Below are 18,581 nucleotides of genomic sequence, written 5' to 3'. Positions count from 1 at the left end.
TGACGTCATACTAGGGGGCGGTGCCTAGAGACCGGGGAGGTGCCTAGATCTGGGCGTGGCGGCGGCCACTGTGACGTCAGACGCCCGTGGCGGGCGCTAGTGCGCAGGCGCAAGGAACTGGCGCAGGCGCATGGGAGGCGCCGGGCTCACCCCCGCCCCTGGCCTGGTGGGAAGGGGTGAAAATGGCGGCGGCCGGCGCTGTGGCTACTCGGCTGCTCCTGCTCCTGCTGATGGCGGCAGCAGCCCCCAGCCGCGCGCGGGGCAGCGGCTGCCGGTCCGGGACCGCTCTGCGGGGGGTGAGTGCTCATTAACCCTGACGGGGAGCGGGGCTGACGGAAATCCTGGGTCTCGGGTGTTTACATCGGGTAAGGTGGGAACGAGGCATTGCAGGGCCAGGAGAGAGGAAGAGGTGAAAGTGAGAGTATAGTTAGGAAGGCTCTAGCTCGTGAACATACACGAGTGGGCGGGCCTCGGATGGACTCTTGGTGCCTGGACTTTGGGTGGTTTGAAAACGAGGATTCGCCGTTGGGGCCAGAACCTCAAGTTAACGCTCAACACCACTAGGGATCCGCAGTCTTAAATATGCAGGAGGAGGTGTGGCTCGGGTGGAATGTTGGCGAATCAGACATAGGGGCGGCTAAAACGAAACCGTTAGAAGGGCTCTGGAGTGATTGGACCGGAGTCCTGTGCCTGAATATGCATGAGAAGGGCGGGATCTTGAGTTCCAGGATTAAAATCTGGACACGGGTTTGCGAAGGTGTGAGGGCTGAGTAGGTGCAAGGGCGTAAGGTGGGGGATGCAGAGGTAGGAGACATTTGAACTTAGAGGAATGGATGGCGTGGAATTTTTCTTTTTTTTAAGTTTATTTATTTCGAAAGAGAGAGACAACGAGCACGGGAGGTGCAGAGAGAGAGGAGACAGAAGATCTGAAGCGAGCTATCAGCGCCAGCCGGATGTGGGGCTGGAACTCACAAACCAGGAGATCGGGACCGAGCTGAAGCCCCAGGGCTTAATCCCCTGAGCCAGCCAGGCACCCCCCAGAGGGCGTGGTCTCTTGTATGTACTTGATAAGGGTCGGAATTCCGGAGGCCTGGTGGCTATTGTGGCTGTTAAAGGCAAAAAAGGGGCCACTTGAATATTAGGTTGGGAAGCAAGCGCAGGTATCCTTTAACTCATGAATGTTTATGATGCTAGGTGTGAAAGTGACCTGGAGATAGTTGCCTTAGAAGCAAGGTTACGCTTGTTTGCAGGCTCTAGTTTTCTGGGGACGGTCCAGATCATGAATTTTCATGAAAGGGGCGGTTCCCAGTGGAATCGTGGACAAGTGTCAATGTTTGGAAAAGAGTATGAAAATAAGGTTCCTTCCTCAGCCTGCATCTGTCCCGGGGTCTGTGGTCTTGCCCTGCTGAGGGCTCTGATTGTCCTCACCGGGGGACCTCTCTCTCACCTGCAGGCGGGGGCAGAAGGTCGAGAGGGTGAGGGCTGTGGCACCGTGGGGCTGCTGCTGGAGCACTCATTTGAGATCGGTGAGTCTAGCAACGTTCCTTGTCTCGGCACTTACCTGGTGCCAGGTGAAGTCAACAACGTGGGTCTGGTGCCACCCAGTGTGAGACATGCCATCCATTTACTACCAGCTTTGCCCCTAGGAGTGTGTTTGGATTATTCTGGGGAGGTTGGGGCAGGGAGGGCACGAGAGAGTAAGAACTCTACCTTTGGATACTCCCTCACCTGTAAAGTAAATCCTAGTTTCAGAAAGGCCAGTGCAGCAGTAATAACCTCAGAGCAGACTTTTCAGACCAGTCACCTTGTGCCCTGCATTCGTGGCTAGATGTTCTGCATGTATTCACTCAAAAGTGCTCTCAGCAGTCATGCAACGCAGCGGGCGTTAGGGATAGCCCCGTTTTCCAGAAGGGGAAACTGAGGTTCAAAGGGGCATCGCATAAGGTCCTTTTGTAAGTGAATGGCAGAGCCAGGACCTGCTCTACAGCCCAGCTTAAACTACTGGGATTCAGGCATTCAGATTCCCAGAGCACAGATGTCAGTGCAGCCCGGGGAGGTCTGAGGTCCCAAACTCTGGAACACTTGTTTGAAACACTGAACCTGGGACCCTCTGCACTCCTCCTGACTCGGTCCCTGGCATCTGCCCGGAAAAGCCCCATGGATTCCGACATGGCCTAACGGTTGGAAGCCCCTCTATTTTATAGTGAAAGAACTGAGGCTCAGAGAGATCAGGTGACTGCCCGGCAAGGCAGAGGCAGGGCTTAGGAGCTGTTGTGTTCACATGTCTGCTGTGGACTGCCCTGTGAGATAGGAGAGCAGGACTTGGTGGGGGGTGTCCCCACGTTGCAGGTGGGAAGATGAGGGCGGGGCGCTCAGGAGGGAGAAGCAACCTGGTCACTGCGAGGATTGAAGGTTGAAGCGGTCGCTAAGCCCTGACTCCCCACAGATGACAGTGCCCACTTTCGGAAGCGGGGCTCACTGCTCTGGAACCAGCAGGATGGCACTTTGTCCCTGTCACAGCGGCAGCTCAATGAGGAGGAGCGGGGCCGGCTCCGGGTGAGGAGGGGACCTGGGGCTCTGCTGGGATACGGGGGACGTGTGCCTTGGAGCACGAGACACGTGCTGCAGGGCCTCTGCCCGGACCATTCCTTGTACCCAGTACGTCCTCTTCCCCTAAGTTTAATATAGTTAGCTCCTCTCGCCTTTCCAGATTCAACCAAGACGCTTTGCAGTCAGCTAGGAGGAGATTTGCTTGGGAGGAGAAAGAGATTCCTGTAAGAACCGAAGGTTAACGCAAGAATGTGATTTCTGCCGTAGCCTGCTTCATGGCCTCCTCGAGGGCCGGGCTCCTTCCAGACGTGGCTCAGTCCTCCCTAGAGATGGGGCAGGGAGGTGCAGCAGGCCAGAGAAAGAGAAGAGGGTGGCGGTGGGGGGGCAGAGGGAACAGCCGTCTTTTAGGGAAGGCTCACAAAAGCTGCCACAGTCCGCTTCCATTCTGTCCCTTTGGCCAGGTGCAGTGGCAAGGGAGGCTGGGGACGGCAGGTTTCATTCTGGGCAGGCACGTGCCCTCCCTGTGGGAGATGGTGCACCGCCGCCAGCCTTCCTGTATGGCGCCCACGTGATTGTTTGTCGCAGCTGCCTCCCAAGAGACTTTCTTGCTCGTGCGATTGGGGAGTCCACATATGGGGTGGGCCAAGGGGCAGCTGGATCCAGGTGTGGGAAGAGTGTCCTTGGGACTCACTCCATCAGTGGGCTGGGCTCTACTCCCCTTGACGTGGTTTCTCCCCCAGGTGGAGCGCCCAGTGGCTCCTGGCCTCACCCACCAGCAGGGCCTCATCCACCAGCAGTATGAGGGTCACTCCTGGGTCAGGGATTGGGGAGTGCTGGCTGAGCGAGACTGGGGAAGGGTCCCCCGGGCCCAATGGCAGTCCCGGCCTGGCTGGGGCCAGGCGCTGTCCCTCTCACTGCCACCCTCCTCTGCCCTGCAGGATGTGGCGGCCTTGAATGGCTTATACCGTGTCCGGGTCCCTCAGCGCCCTGGGGCCCCTGATGGCCCAGAAGCCGGTGGCTACGTCTCCTCCTTTGTCCCCGCGGTGAGTCAGTGATGAGGACCATCCTCGCTCCTCCCACTTGCCCCAGCCTGGCTTCCACCGTTTGTTGCCCCAGCGTTTATGGACAGGGAAGACTCAGGCCTGGCCTTGCTCTCAAGGGTCTCCTGGGCTGGAGGGGGACAGTCCCGGTGGTGGGCGCTTTGATGGGGCAGCACAGGGCCTAATGGGGAAGTTGTCACGCTTGGGCTTGTGCCCGAGGGTGGAGGGAACCACGAAGGGCTTTGAAAGATCTTTCTGGGCCCCGTGAGAGGGGCTGGAGGCTCGGGGGTCTTGGCGCGGGCAAGGTCTGGTGGCGACCCTCCCCTCCCTGCCCCCCTAGTGCTCCCTGGTGGAGTCGCACCTGTCGGACCAGCTGACGCTGCACGTGGATGTGGCTGGCAACGTGGTGGGTGTGTCGGTGGTGACACACCCCGGGGGCTGCAGGGGCCACGAAGTAGAAGATGTGGACCTGGAGCTGTTTAACACTTCTGTGCAGCTACAGCCACCAGCCACCGCCCCAGGGTGAGGACGGCAGGGTGTGGGTGCCCCAGGATGTGGGAGCTCCAGGGTGTGGTGCCCCAGGGTGCAGTTGCTCCAGGATGTGGGTGCCCCACAGTGCGGGTACCCCAGGGTGCGGGTGCCCCAGGGTGTGGGTGCGCAGGGTACAGGTGCAGGGCACGGCATGCACAGCATTGTCTCCGTCCTGCTGCCGCCTTTGCTGCCGGTGTCCTTGTGGGCTGAGCCCAGCCCCTTACCCTGTCTCCTCCTTGGCCCGCCCCTAGTCCTGAGACAGCTGCCTTCATTGAGCGCCTGGAGATGGAACAGGCCCAGAAGGCCAAGAACCCCCAGGAACAGAAGTCCTTTTTCGCCAAATATGTGAGTGGAGCTCTGCCTGCCCCTCTCCCTCCCATCCTGAGTCCCCCTCTGCCCTTCTCTCCCCTGTGGCCCTTGGCCTGTTCCTCATTCTCCAGGCCTCCTGTGCACGGGGCTCGCTTGTTGCCTCTGGTCATGTCCCCCTGGCACCTGGGCTGAGCCCGAGGCCCGGCCGGACCAGGTGAGGACCGTGGAGCCGTGCGCCCTGCCTCTGCCTGTGTCTGCTCCTGGCAGCGGTCACGGGACATCCGGTCTCCGCAGATGGGCCGGCCCAGAGCCGGGCAGTGCTGGGGAGCAGGGATGGCCCCTCAAGCTGGGGGCAGGTGCGGTGCTGGTCTTGAGCAGAGAGAGGCCCGTCCGCAGGAAGTGCAGTGTGGAGGGCTGTGGCCAGGCCGGGGTCTGTTCTGGGAGGAGCCTGGGAAGAGGCCTGAGCCGGGCCGGTGTTAACAGGGCGGGAGGCAGGGATTTCAGCGGAATGGGAAGATCGGGAAAAGAGAAGGTGGGTGCTGGGACGCCAGCGGCTTTGCGAAGGGGCACTTCAGGGAGGCAGGGCTATGGGTGTTGGTGTGCAGGAGGCTGGTCTGGAGCTGGAGAGGGACCCGGCTTGTGCTGCCGGGCTGGGGCGGGTGGGAGGAACTGAGGGCACCGAGGGCGGAAGGCTCGTCCCACAAGGCCAGGGCGGGGGACGGCGGAGGCCACTGTGGGTGGGGAATGCCAAGCCCTACCGCCCTGAATAGGGTGCCGGTGAGGGGGCCTCCATTAGTTTGCCAGTAGGTCCTGACCTCAGGGCAGCCTGACAGCTGAACTGCGGGGAAACTGAGGCACAGAGAGGCAGAGGGCCCGCTGCCCCAGCTCTGCTCTCCCCAGTGGCCACAGGACCCCATGGCCACCCCTAGCCCTGACCTGTACCCCCTCCCTCCCCAGTGGCACCTCATCCTCGGGGGGGCCGTGTTGCTCACAGCCCTGCGTCCTGCCGCCCCGGGGCCCACGCCGCCGCCGCAGGAGGCCTGAGTGAGGACTGAGCCCCCTCCCGCCTCCACCCTCCCTGCACCCCACCTGCCCTCCCCCAACCTGTAGTGATGTAGGGGACCCGGGCCCCCTTCCCTCACGTGGCCTCCCCTCATGCCGGCGCCCCCACCTTCCCTGCCCTGGGGGAATGCTGCTCATACTCAATTCTCTTGTTTCTGTCTGTCTGTCTGTCTGTCTGTCATCCTTTCTGGCCCACAGTGGATGTACATCATTCCCGTCGTCCTGTTCCTCATGATGTCAGGAGCGCCGGACGCCGGGGGCCAGGGAGGGGGCGGTGGCGGGGGTGGTGGTGGGGGCAGTGGCCGCTGAGGGGCCTGTCAGCACCCTGGTCCTCTGTCATCCAGGCAACTCCCTTCTTGCCCAGAGTGCCCGTGTCCTTGGTTGTCCGAAGGATTTGCCAGCCCATCCCGTGTCCGTCCCGTGAGGATGGGAGGACGTCCCCTCCCCAGGAGTCCTTTCCCTCTGGTCCTTGCTGTTTCTGTGGCTGGGGGCTACCTTCTGGTGCACTCCGCCTTCCCCTGTGGCCCCTCTGCAGCCGCAAAGGCTTCCCGTGCCCGCAGCGTGCAGCTTGAGCTTCTGGGCCAGCTCTGACCTTGTGTTTGTCCCCCCGTTTCCGCCCCGAGCCTCACAGTTTGGGAACATGCCGAGTTCTCTCCAGCCTCTGTGCCTTTGTTCGTAGTCTTCTCGTCCTGCCTGTCCCAGGCTGGGCTAGATGGTCCCCCTAACTTGTCTGACACTGGATTGGGCCATGTGCTTCCCACCTGTCTGCCCTGAGGGGCCTGGCGCAGAGCAGGTGTGGGCTGGCCAGGGGTCCCCTCCCCAGCGCCCCCCCCCCCCCCCAGGCTCCGTTCCTCCCAGCAGCCCCGCCTTGGTCCTCCCAGCAGCCCCGCCTTGGGATCCTCCCCCGGCCTTTATCTGCCCATGGCCCTGAGCAGTTTAGGCTGCTTTGTCAGGATGCCAGGCCTTCGGTAAGCTTTGGGGCATGAAGAAATTATGTTAGAAGTGAAAACAAAACTAATACTTAGTGGAGTCGAGGGCCGGATGATGTAAATAGAACCCGTTTCCCTGTCCGGAATGTCTTCCCTGTCTGGGCACTGGGAGGCCACTGCCTGGCTTTGCTGTTGATCACCCCCTCCCTTTGTCTATTTAAAAACATTCAAAAGTATATTGAAATACATCCGAGTTTTAAAAAACAACTCAGCAGCCGAATGCAACCGTCGATTTGGTTCCAAGGAAATCCCAGTGCCCAGGCTTTACTGAATTTCCGCCGTTCACTGTACGTTATTATTCCGAAACACACACGAATGGCTCGCGAGGCCGCCGTAATGGCTGTGCGACGCTCCACGGTGTCATATGGCTGTTGATTAAACTGTTCCCCAAATGTTCCACATGCAGCTTCCTGCTCAGTGTGGTTAATAAATAGCAGTGTTATCCAGGCTCTCTTTGGTGAGTTTGAATTCTTTTCCCGGGGACTCAGAACTAAAAGTGGAATCTCTACGGCAGATCGGAGACACTTTTATGAAAAGGGGACGCACTCGTGTGGCTCTACTGGCGAAACGACATAAAAGGGGTGTGGTGGGCAGTTGTTCCCCCCAAATGCTCTTTTTAAAAAAGATTTTTTTTTAATGTTTATTTATTTTTGAGAGAGAGCAGGGGTAGGGGCAGAGAGAGATGTTTATTTAAAAACACTAAAAAAATGTCTGACGACAGAGAGCCCAATGTGGGGCTCAGACACACGAGCCACGAGGTCATGGCCTGAACTGAGGTCTGACGCTTAACCGACTGAGCTACCCAGGTGCCCCTTTTGTGGCTTTTAATACATAAAAAAATTTTTTTAATGTACGTTTATTTTTGAGAGAGAGAGCATGAGCGGGGGAGGAGCAGAGAGAGAGGGAGACACAGAATCCGAAGCAGGCTCCAGGCTCTGAGCTGTCAGCACAGAGCCCAATGCGGGGCTCGAACTCACAAACCGTGAGATCGTGACCTGAGCCAAAGTCGGCGCTTAACCGAAGGAACCACCCAGGCGCCCTTGTGACTTTTAATACATAGGGCAGTGTCCCCGAGTTATTCTAACCTGGCATTTCTTTCTCCACCAGCATGTGCCAGCATGTCTCATGTTTCTCCTGTCTGTGTTTCATATGACCTCTAAGATTGCCCTGGTAGTGTTTACTGGTGCTTTCTTGGACAGGGTTCAGACTCCGAGTTCTTAACCCTTTGTCTCATTTGCAGGTGCGTTCTTGCCCCAGGCGTTTGTTGGACCATTTTGTAATTTTTAAAAATGTTTTATTTATTTTTGAGAGACAGGGTACGAGCAGGAGCAGGGCAGAGAGAGAAGGAGGCACAGAGTCCGAAGCAGGCTGCAGGCTCTGAGCTGTCAGCACACAGCCAGACGCGGGACTCGAACTTGTGAACCGTGAGATAATGCCTGAGCCGAAGTCGGATGCTTAGCCGACTGAGCCACTCAAGCGCCCCCCATTTTGTAACTTTTTAGTGGATTGAGATTGAGATCTTCATCGATCTGATTACTTTCTTTTTCTCTAGGGGTTTTTTGATCACTCTGGAGCCAGCAGAGTTAATCTGTGGTATATTCCAGTCAACGTCTGAGCCAGTTTAGGCTCCTTGGGGTTCTGTCCACGTTAAACTTTCCTAATTCTTGCTTGTCCCCGGAGAGTTCATTTACTATTTCATCTTATCAGGGTATCCGGGATAGAGCCCAGAACTCAAAAGATACCATAGGATCCAAAGCAAAGGGCCTTGCGCTCACCCCAGCCTGGTTGGTACCCGTTCCCCTTCCTGGGGGGCCGCCCGCATCTTCGGTCTCCTGTGCACTGCTTTGGAGATACTCTCTACGTAACCACGCGAATGTGTATGTAAATCGTCTTACAAAGTGTGTTGCTCTAGTGTTTTCCTCCCCTTTAAACCAGAGAGGTTTCCATCTTGGATGCAGAGTGCATGGCTGGCTTGGGGTTGAGTTCATGGGCCCCTCGTGGATGGACCTTTGGGTGGTTTCACGCAGCACTCCAGGAATCCCCACGTGCCTGCCTCATTTTGGACACATGCACGCGTGTCCGCAGGACACGCTCCCAGGTGGGGACTCGCCGGGGGCGGTCTCAGCCACCTCCTCCCTGTCACCCTGGAGCTCTTCTTGCTGACTGTCCTCAAGCCCACCTCCAGTTCAGACCCCCTTCCTGGTCTCCAGACCCAGAGTGTCCTCTCGGGGACCTCTGAGAGTCACCGCCACCTGTCTGCCCCCAGTCAGAGCTCCTGCAGGAATCCGTACGCAGGCGTGCGGTGCCGCCACCTACCTGACCTCAGACCAGAGCGCTGCTGTGCCCTACTCTGCTGTTCCTCCCTGCCTCACCCCTTCTCTGTCCCCATGGCCCCAGCCCTGGCCGCCTCCTCCCTGGCCTCATGAGGGGATTTCTGACACCAGGGCTGTCCTCGCTTCTCCCCCACTCTTAGCCTCTCCGCGGCTCCCCAGCACCCTCGGGACAAAGTCCCAGGGCCTCTGCCTTGCCTTTGAGGCCCAGTAGCTTTTGTTCTATTCCTCCTTTTCAGCCTCATTGGTGAGCACCCCCCAGCCCTAACAGGTGAGTCCCTCAAATACCACCGGCCAGGCCGGAGGCACCCTCCACCCCCTCATAGCCTCAACCCCATTCTGTCCTCCCCCCCTCTCTCTGCCCCTGAGGAGCCCACTCTCTCCCTCCTCTGGCCTCCTGTCCTCTGGTCTGAGATGGGAGGGCACCTGCTACGTAAGTGCTCAATAGAGGGGTTGCCTCCCTCCTGGGTTTCCTGCCTCGCCCTCTGGATGCCCCTCTTTGCCCCCCAAGATGTTACCTGCTCCCTGGCGTGTAGGAAACCCCTTTCCCACTCCAGGGTTTCATATTGTCATTTAGATATGCTTAGGACAGCGTTGTAGGACAGGCACTCTTGAAATCTGTAAGGCTGGGGCGCCTGGGTGGCTCAGTCTGTTAAGCATCTGACTTTGGCTCAGGTCATGATCTTGATGGGCGTGGGTTCGAGCCCCACGTTGGGCCCTGTGCTGACAGCTCAGAGCCTGGAGCCTGCTTCGGATTCTGTGCCTCCTTTTCTTTCTGCCCCTCCCCCCGCTGGTGCTCTGTCTCTCTCAAAAATAAATAAAAACATTAAAAAGAAATAAAATCTATAAGGCTAATAATTTAAGTATTTTAAAGACTCTCCTATGGCAAATTATGCCTTGTAGCAGGTACTTTGGGAAACAGTTCTGTAGCCTCCATTATTTAACCCAGTGAGCATCGGCCGCTTACTGGGGCATCTCTAGCTGTCAGTCATTCTCCTTTGCTGGCACCCACCTTCCATCTCAGCAGGACACAATGGTGTCCTTACAGGGGAAAACTCAACGTGGCCCAATTCCTAGAAACAGGCCGCCAAGCAACTTTCCTTTGTTTCTCCGGGAAGAGTCATGCTTGTATTTCCATGGCAACGCGGAAAGAACCCACCCATGGCATGACTTGAAAACGTGAAGGGTGGAGGTTTCAGTTGAAAACCAAAGAGCTTGCTGGGTATGATGTTTCCATATTGACCAGGAGTAAAAATTTTCACATTTTTACAGAATTTTGCAAATTTCCCGTCTCCACTCCCCCCACCAACAGCTCTCCTCCCACCCACCCCTCCCCCCAAGCATTCCAGTCCCTGCAGGGTTTTTTTGTTTTTGTGTTCTTCGAGGCCATTCACGGTGCCTAATCCAGCCGGGTTGCAGTTCCGTCCTTTATCAGTAGGCGGCGATAAAAGGTTTCGCGCCGCCAGAGAATACCTCCCAGGCCCATAGGATACTCCGCCGGATACTCTGGGGAGGTCGGGCCCACGTGGCCCCTCTCCACGAAGAGAAGTGCCCTGCAGGGGGTGCTGTTGGCCCTTTGGGAAGGCCGGCGTCCCCACGAAGCCTCTGTCCTAGCAGATGCTGATCTTCGGGAACACCGGTGCCTACGTTCTCATCCGTGAAATGGGAGTCGGGTGAGGTCCTCCCACGCTCCATGTCGCCTGAGGAAGAGAGCACTGTGGGGGGTTGGGGAGGGGAACGGGGCAGAAAGGAGGCAGCCTCCTTCCCACCATGCTCACCAAGCCCACCAGGGATCAGCAGAGTGGGGAAGGAGCAGGGCGGCCCAGCCAGTCCCTGCCCTGCCACTTACATGCTGTGGTCTCCAGGCAACTCACTCCCGGTCTCTGAGCCAGCTCCTCGTTTCCTCCTTCCTGGGCCAGGGCCAGGCCTGCTTCCTCCGGGCAGTGTCCAGGGTCCAGGACAGACAGAAAAGAGAGAGAGAAAGGGTGTCACACATGCCCTTGCACCTCGGGGGGCCGCAGGCTTCGCAGCCCTGCTTCGGGCCGTCCAGCCTCTTGCCACGAACGCGGCACCGATCCCCAGGTGGATGTCAGCTCAAGACTTCAGGCAGGGAGACGGGAGAGGAGCTCAGGGCCCCTGCGGGGGGCTGGGCGTGGAGGGGCCTCCCGGGAGACAAGGCTCAGAGGAAAGGAGGCCAGTGCGAGGGGAGAAGTCTGGGAGGGGAGAGAGGGAGAAGCAGCAGATTCAGAGAGGAGAGAGAGGAAAAGAGGGAGAGAGAATGAAGGGGTGGGGAGAGAAGGGATGGAAGCCAGCAGGAGAGGGGAGCCAGGAGGAAAGAAGGGAAGAGAAAGCGCAGGGGGAAACACACGAAATGAGGAGGGGGACGAGGAAGGGAGACCGAGAAGACAGGCTGGGGGAGGCCCTGAGAGAGAGGCGGAGAGGGGAGACGGTGGCGGGGAGAACGACGTCTGTGGAAGGAGAAGGAGGGTGAGAGGTGAAGGGAGAGAGTCGGAAGTGGAAGGGAACGCACGGGAGAAGACGGGCGGAGGCAGAAGACGGTCCGGGAGAGCAGGGGAGGGCGCGGAGCGGAGGAGCGAACCGGAGCCGCGAGGCCAGACGGGGTAAGAAGGCAGAGACGCAGGGCGGGGAGAGCGGAAGGGGACGGAGAGGAACGGGGACAGCGACAGAGAACGAGGGAGAGCTCGGCCAGGGCCGCGATGAGAAGGCCAAGGCGGGGCAGGACAGGGAGGAGAGCAGGCAGAGGAAGGGGGGAGAGCGGACGGGAACTGAGACAAGAACAAGGGGGACCCGAGTGTGGAGAGCGAGCGAGCGAGCGAGCGAGCAGGCGGGATAGAGCGGGGCGGAGGAGGAGAGAGGCCGAGAAAGGAGGGGTGTGAGCGAGGGGCGGGGAGTGCCAGGCGCGCGTGGAGCCCCGGAGGGGGTGGGGAGGTGAGAGAGGAGGGAGTGGAAGAAACGGGATGGGGAGGAGAGAGCACAAAGCCGCGCTAAGAGTGAGGGGGGCAGTGAGGGGCGGCTGGGGAGCGGGAGGGGGAGGGAGCGGGGGTCGGAAACACTGGCGGGGGGAGGGGGGCCCCCCCGCAGGGGCCGGGGCGCGCACGCGCACAGGTAGACGCGCGCGGACGCAGAGGCACAGGCGAGCGCACACAGACAGGCGCGTGCGCGCGCACGGGCCGGCCCCGATGGGCGCGCGCGCGCGCGCAGACTGGCAGGGGCAGGCACGCTCACTCCCCGAAGCCGAGGCCGGGGCCGGGGTCGGGTGGGCGGGGGGCCGGCCGAGGAAAGGCGACCGGAGACCGAGGTCACACCCCGCTGCGGAGACGCCTCTCCCTCCTCGGCGCCCGGCCGCCACGCCGCGGGCGCTTCTGTCACGGAAGAAGTGTCACAGGAGACGAAGAAGTGACAGCCGGGAACACCGACAGCCCGGAGCCCACGGCGTGCGGAAGGTGCCGGGTGATGAAGGGGGCCGAAGGAACGACAGAGCCGGAGCCAGAGAAGAGGCAAGGGAGGCTGTGTCGCCTCCTGAGAGACGGGGCCCTTCCGGGTCGCCGGCAGTGTCCCCCGGCCCCGGGCGCGCGAGGAGCTGGAGACCGGCGGGCTGGCGGTCCCGGGACGTGACCTGACTGTCGCGAAATGGGACACCCAAGCCACGGGGCTGTCTGTTCGGGGGCAGGAGACGGGTGTCACCAGCTCGTGGGGGAACCCGGCCGGGGGCCTCCCCGCTGTCGGAGGCGGCAGGGGGCCGGGGGCGCGGCCGGGGACCTGGGGGGAGGGGCAGATGTGGGGCCGAGAGACCGACGGACGGGACGGGATGAGGGAGACCCTCGGGGACGACACCAGGGGGAGAAATGGAGAAGGAAAATGTTGGGGGGAGGGCGTGGAGGGGGTAGAGACGCAAGGGCGGGAGGACCCGGGCCGGGGGGGGGGGGGGAGACGGAGCAGAAAGAGGAGTAAAAAGTCCTTGAAAAGAAGGTACAGTGAAAAGCCGAGCGAGAGTGTGGACAGAAGGGGAGGGGGGGGAATAGGAGACCCCATGGAGGGACGGTGGGGGGACAGAATTGGCGTGTGAGAGAGGGCCCGAAGCCGGGAGACGGGGAGGGGAGCAGGGACTGGCAGGTGGAAAGCAGGACAGTGCTCCCCGAGCACAACCCGAAGAACGGGAGGTTGGCGTGAGAAGCAGATACAAGGAAAAGAAGCTGGAAGCGAAGGAGACAGGAGTAGAGGAAGAGGAGAGGCGCGCAGAGAAGCGGAGGGAAGTGGGGGACCTGCCACACGGGGCCCCCAGAGCGGCCCCTCCAGTCCTGGGCGCTGCTGTGTGGATGCCACCTCCGTCCCCGTCGCCACCGCCTGGAGGGCAAAGGGAGGGGGCAGACGAGGGGGGGGGGCGGAGTGAAGCGGGGAGGAGGGTATGGGGTGGGCTTGAAGTCCTGGGGGAAGGAGAGAAGCTTCCGGAGAGGGTGAGAGCCGCGGGGCAGGGAGCCAGTCGGGGTGGGGTTGGGTGGGGGAGGGTGAAGAAGGACAGGAGCTTCGGTTCAGAATTGGGGGAGGGTGTGTGTGACATAAAGAGTAACTCTGAGGAGCACGATGAGAGGCATAAAGAAAACCTGCGTGGGGGTGTGGGGGGAGGCCCAGCTGGGGACGGAAGGGAGAGGGGGAGGCAGAGGAGGAGGAGGGGGGGAGGGAGAGGAAGAGGAGGAGAGGGAGGAGGGGAAAGGGGGGGGAGGGAGGAGGGAGAGGAGGAGGGGGAAGGAGACAAGGAGGAGGAGGGGGAAAGAGGAGGAGAGGGAGGAGGGGGAAGGGGAGGGGGAGGAGGGGGAGAGGGAGGAGGGGGAAGGAAAGGGGGAGGAGGAGGAAGAGGGGGAAGGAAAGGGGGAGGAGGGAGGGGGGAGAGGGGGGAGGGGGAGGGGGAGGAGGGGGAAGGAAAGGAGGAGGAGGAGGAAGAGGGGAAAGAAAAGGGGGAGGAGGGAGAGGGGGGAGGGGGAGGAGGGGGAAGGAAAGGGGGAGGAGGAGGAAGAGGGGGAAGGAAAGGGGGAGGAGGGAGAGGGGGGAGAGGGAGGAGGGAGAGGGGGAGAGGGAGGAGGGAGAGGAGGAGAGGGAGGAGGGGGAGGGGGAGGAGGGGGAAGGAAAGGGGAGGAGGAGGAAGAGGGGGAAGGAAAGGGGGAGGAGGGAGAGGGGGAGAGGGAGGAGGGAGAGGAGGAGAGGGAGGAGGGGGAGGAGGGGGAAGGAAAGGGGGAGGAGGAGGAAGAGGGGGAAGGAAAGGGGGAGGGGGGAGAGGGGGAGAGGGAGGAGGGGCAAGGGGGGGGGGAGGAGGAGGAGAAGCCAGACTCCATCAAGACCGTGTGCGCAGAAGCAACTAGAAGGTGGTGCGAGGAGGAGAGCGGGTCAGAGATGATGCGGAGACCAAGCGGGTGGGGACAGGGGAGCGGGTGAGGAAAAAGACGAAGAAGGAGACTTCCTGAGACAGGGAATCAGAGACAGAGACTCTGTCTCTGAGAGAGAGAACGCCTGAGATGGTCTGAGGGACAGAGTGAGAGAGAGAGTCAGAAAGAGTCTGCGAGTCAGACGGAGAGAGAGGGTCGGAGAGGGAAGAGAGTCTGAGGGAGGGGCAGGGAGAGAGACGGAGGGTCTGAGAGAGAACCTGAGGGAGCCAGTCCGAGAGAGTCTGAGAGACAGAGTGTGAGAGAGTCAGAGACAAAGAGAGAGTCAGAGAGTGTGAGTCGAGAGAGACAAAGCCTGAGAGTCAGAGAGAGAGAGAGAGAGTCTGAGAGGGTCTGAGAGACAAGGTCCGAGAGTCTGACGGAGAGTCTGAGAGAGACACAGTCGGAGAGAGAGAATCAGAGAGGGAGACAGGGAGGGAGAGAGTCTGAGAGACACCGAGTCCTAGAGAGTCTGAAAGAGAGAGACTCTGAGAGAGACAAAGTCTGAGAGTGTCTGAGAGAGACAGCCTGAAAGAGTCTAAGAGACAGTCTGAGAGACAGGGAGAGAGTCTGAGAGACACCGAGTCCTAGAGAGTCTAAGAGAGACTGAGGGAGAGACAGAGAGGTAGTCTGAGAGACAGCGACTGAGTCTGAGAGAGAATCTGAATGAGAGACAGTGTGAGAGAGTCAGAGAGACAGAGACAGTCTGAGAGAGACTCTGAGAGAGTCTGAGAGACAAAGTCATAGAAAGTCTAGAGAGTCTGAGAGAGACAGAGACAGTCTGAGAGACACAGAGTCCTGGAGAGTCTGAAAGAGACAGACTATGAGAGAGACAAAGTCTGAGAGTGTCTGAGAGAGAGACGGAGAGACGGAGAGCCTGAGAGAGAGAATCTGAGGGAGACAGAGACAGTCAGAGAGACAGTCTGAGAGACACCGAGTCCTAGAGAGTCTGAAAGAGAGAGACTCTGAGAGAGACAAAGTCTGAGAGAGTCCGAGAGAGAGAGAGACATAGTCTGAGAGATGGGGGGGGTCAGAGAGACAAGAGTCTGAGGGAGAACCTAAAAGAGTCTGAGAGAAAGTCTGAGAGAGAGAATCTGAGGGAGACAGTGTGAGAGAGTCAGAGAGAGTCTGAGAGACAAAGTCCTAGAGAGTCTACAAGAGAGACTGAGAGACAAGGTCTGAGAGAGTGTAAGAGACAGTCTGAGAGAGACAGAGAGATAGTCTGAGAGACACCGAGTCCTAGAGAGTCTGAAAGAGACAGACTGTGAGAGAGACAAAGTCTGAGAGAGTCCGAGAGAGAGAGAGACATAGTCTGAGAGACGGGGGGGGGGGGTCAGAGAGACAAGAGTCTGAGGGAGAACCTAAAAGAGTCTGAGAGAAAGTCTGAGAGAGAGGATCTGAGGGAGACAGTGTGAGAGAGTCTGAGAGAGTCAGAGACAGTCCGAGAGACAGTCTGAGAGACACCGAGTCCTAGAGAGTCTGAAAGAGAGAGACTCTGAGACAGACAAAATCTGAGAGAGTTTGAGAGAGAGTCTGAGAGAGAGAGACACAGAGATAGTCTGAGAGACAGCGACTGAGTCTGAGAGAGAATCTGAATGAGAGGGAGACAGTGTGAGAGAGTCAGAGAGACAGAGACAGTCCGAGAGTCAGACTGAGAGACACCGAGTCCTAGAGTCTGAAAGAGACAGACTGTGAGAGAGACAAAGTCTGAGAGCATCTGAGAGAGAGACAGGGAGAGACGGAGAGTCTGAGAGAGAGAATCTGAGGGAGACAGAGACAGTCAGAGAGACAGTCTGAGAGACACCGAGTCCTGGAGAGTCTGAAAGAGAGAGACTCTGAGAGAGACAAAGTGTGAGAGAGTCCGAGAGAGATAGCCTGAAAGAGAGAGTCTAAGAGACAGTCTGAGAGACAGAGAGATAGTATGAGAGACAGCGACTGAGTCTGAGAGTCAGACTGAGTCTGAGAGAGAATCTGAATGAGAGACAGTGTGAGAGAGAGAGACATAGTCTGAGAGACGGGGGGGGGGGGGGGTCAGAGAGACAAGAGTCTGAGGGAGGACCTAAAAGAGTCTGAGAGAAAGTCTGAGAGAGAGGATCTGAGGGAGACACTCTGAGAGAGTCAGAGAGAGTCTGAGAGACAAAGTCCTAGAGAGTCTACAAGAGGGACTGAGAGGCAAGGTCTGAGAGAGTCTAAGAGACGGTCTGAGAAAGAGAGAGATAGTCTGAGAGACAGAGAGGGGCGGGGGCGGTCAGGGAGACAAGAGTCTGAGGGAGGACCTAAAAGAGTCTGAGAGAAAGTCTGAGAGAGAGGATCTGAGGGAGACAGTGTGAGAGAGTCTGAGAGACAAAGGCATAGAGAGTCTAGAAGAGAGACTGAGAGAGACACGGTCTGAGAGAGTCTAAGAGACAGTCTGAGAGAGACAGAGAGATAGTCTGAGAGACACCGAGTCCTAGAGAGTCTGAGAGACAGAGAGAGAGAGAGTCAGAAAGGGTCAAAGACGGAGGGAGGGAGACAAAGTCAGAGAGTCTAAGAGTCTGAGAGAGACACAGTCTGAAAGAGAGAGAGAGTTTCAGCCAGAGAGTCTGGGACAGCGAAAGAGAGAGAAAGAGAGGGACGGAGACAGAGACCGGGCCAGAGAGAGATTCAAGGAGAGACAGAGAGATTCTGAGAGACAGAGTCGGAGAGAGAGTCTGAGAGAGACAGAGTCAGAGAAAGAGAGAACGTGAGAGAGACAAAGTCTGAGAGCGCAAGTCACAGAGAGAGTCTGAGAGAGACGAGAGAGCGAGAGGGGGTGAGAGAGACGCAAGGCAGCCGGTCAGGGGGTCTGACCGAGGCGGGCTGGCGGGTGGGGGTGGGGCGGACACGGGAGCGAGGGGGGGGGGGGGGAGAGGGAGGGAGGAAAGCCCCCTTCCCCTTCCGTTTTCGGTGTGGCCATCGGCTGGGGGGGGGGAGGGGGGGGAGGTAGTAAGGCGCCTCCTGCACTGGGCACCCGCTGCCTCCCTTGTTCCCTTCTAGCACTTTCTCTCTTGCCGTCTCTCTCAGCCTTCATTCGGTCCCCTTGTCGCTCCCCGACACCGACACCGGAGAGTGGCCATTACCCACATCCGCTCTTTTCTCTAATGAAGGAATCAAACTGGAGCCCGGATTCGCTGTCACCGTGGCCTGCGCTTCTGCAGCGGTGGTGACAGACCCCCCGGAGGGCCCCCGAGATCCCTTCTGCCTGGAAGTGCCGAGCTCCCGCTACTGAGAAGGAAGAACAAGAGAAAGACAGGAAGCCAGCGGAGGGGCAGGGCGGGGAAGGGGCAGGGCGGGACAGAAGGTGGAAGGAGGCGCGTCAGTGTGTGTGAATGACCCAGCACACAACTGGTGCTCCACCAGTGCCCCTTCCCTGTCCCCTCGGCAGCACTGAGAGCAGGAAGGAAGCGAAGAGGCAGCAGAAGGGAAGGGGGAGGGGGAAGGGGAAGGAGGTAGTGAGCAGGGGAGGCTGTGCTTGTAAAGAGCCTGGCACACAGTAGGTGCTCGAAATGCCCAGGAGAGAGGAAACAAGTCAGAAAGAAGGGGAAGAGACCATCATAGCAGAAAAACGGGAGGAAAGACAGCCTAAGGAGAGAGAGAGTCATCGGTGGAAATTGCTGGGCATACAGTAGGTGCTTATTAAGTGATAGTTCTTTTCCCAGGAGAAAGAAGACAGGGAAGCGTAGGCTCCAGCGGAGAGAATAAACAGGAGAAGTTGTGAGGGAAGGAGACGGTGTATGTAGAACAGCGGGCACACAGTAGGTACTTAATAACTGCCCATTCCCCTCCTTGGTAATGAGCACACAAGCAGCCAGGAGGAGGGAAGGGAGCAGAGAGGAAGAGGAGAAGGAAGAACAGAGGCAGTGAAGCGAGCCATGGCAGTGTATGCGTAGGAGCGGCACACAGCAGGTGCTTAAATTCACGCCTGTCTCCTTCCCCAGGAGAGAGCAGACAGAGCAGAGAGGAGGGGGACGAGCTAGAGCAGAGAAGGAAGCCCAGGAGAAGCGAGTGTGTAGGTTAGGCTGTGGGTACCCACGAGGCACTCAGTAAATGCAACCTCGTCTTCCTAGGGGCAGAGAGAGAACAAGAGGAAAAGGAAGACGCAGGCACGGGCGAAGGGAAAGGAAGGCTGGCTGAGGTGTCGAGGGCAGAGGAGGCCGTGAGGGTGGCGGCCCGGAAGGAAGGAAGGAACCTCAAGAACTGGCAGAGGAGAGGAGGCACAGGCGGAGGTAGTGCAGGCAAATCATGGGGCGCACAGGAGGTGCTCAGTAGATGCTCCTTCCTCTTTCCCAAAAGAGGGCCCAGGGAAGGGAGAAGCCT

General features: G+C 59.0%; 1 protein-coding gene across 2 annotated transcripts; it reads left to right on the top strand.

Annotated features, from left to right (window-relative positions):
- The first annotated feature begins 108 nt into the window (after positions 1-108).
- Positions 109-6,930, top strand: EMC10 (ER membrane protein complex subunit 10). Of its 2 annotated transcripts, XM_042970410.1 has the most exons (8): positions 109-296; positions 1,454-1,526; positions 2,447-2,556; positions 3,489-3,593; positions 3,931-4,112; positions 4,373-4,466; positions 5,388-5,474; positions 5,691-5,761. In XM_042970410.1, exons 1-7 carry the CDS (start codon positions 183-185, stop codon positions 5,472-5,474), a joined length of 765 nt encoding a protein of 254 aa, XP_042826344.1. In that variant the 5' UTR covers positions 109-182; the 3' UTR covers positions 5,691-5,761. The 2 variants fall into 2 exon arrangements, with proteins under 2 accessions (XP_042826344.1, XP_042826343.1); XM_042970409.1 differs by lacking the exon at positions 5,388-5,474 and having other exon boundaries at positions 5,691-6,930.
- Positions 6,931-18,581: the final 11,651 nt, after the last annotated feature.

Source organism: Panthera tigris, chromosome E2 (assembly GCF_018350195.1).
Source record: "Panthera tigris isolate Pti1 chromosome E2, P.tigris_Pti1_mat1.1, whole genome shotgun sequence".
Lineage (NCBI taxonomy): Eukaryota > Metazoa > Chordata > Mammalia > Carnivora > Felidae > Panthera > Panthera tigris.
The sequence above is the reverse complement of the archived record's forward strand: the minus strand, read 5'-3'. Positions and strand labels throughout refer to the sequence as shown.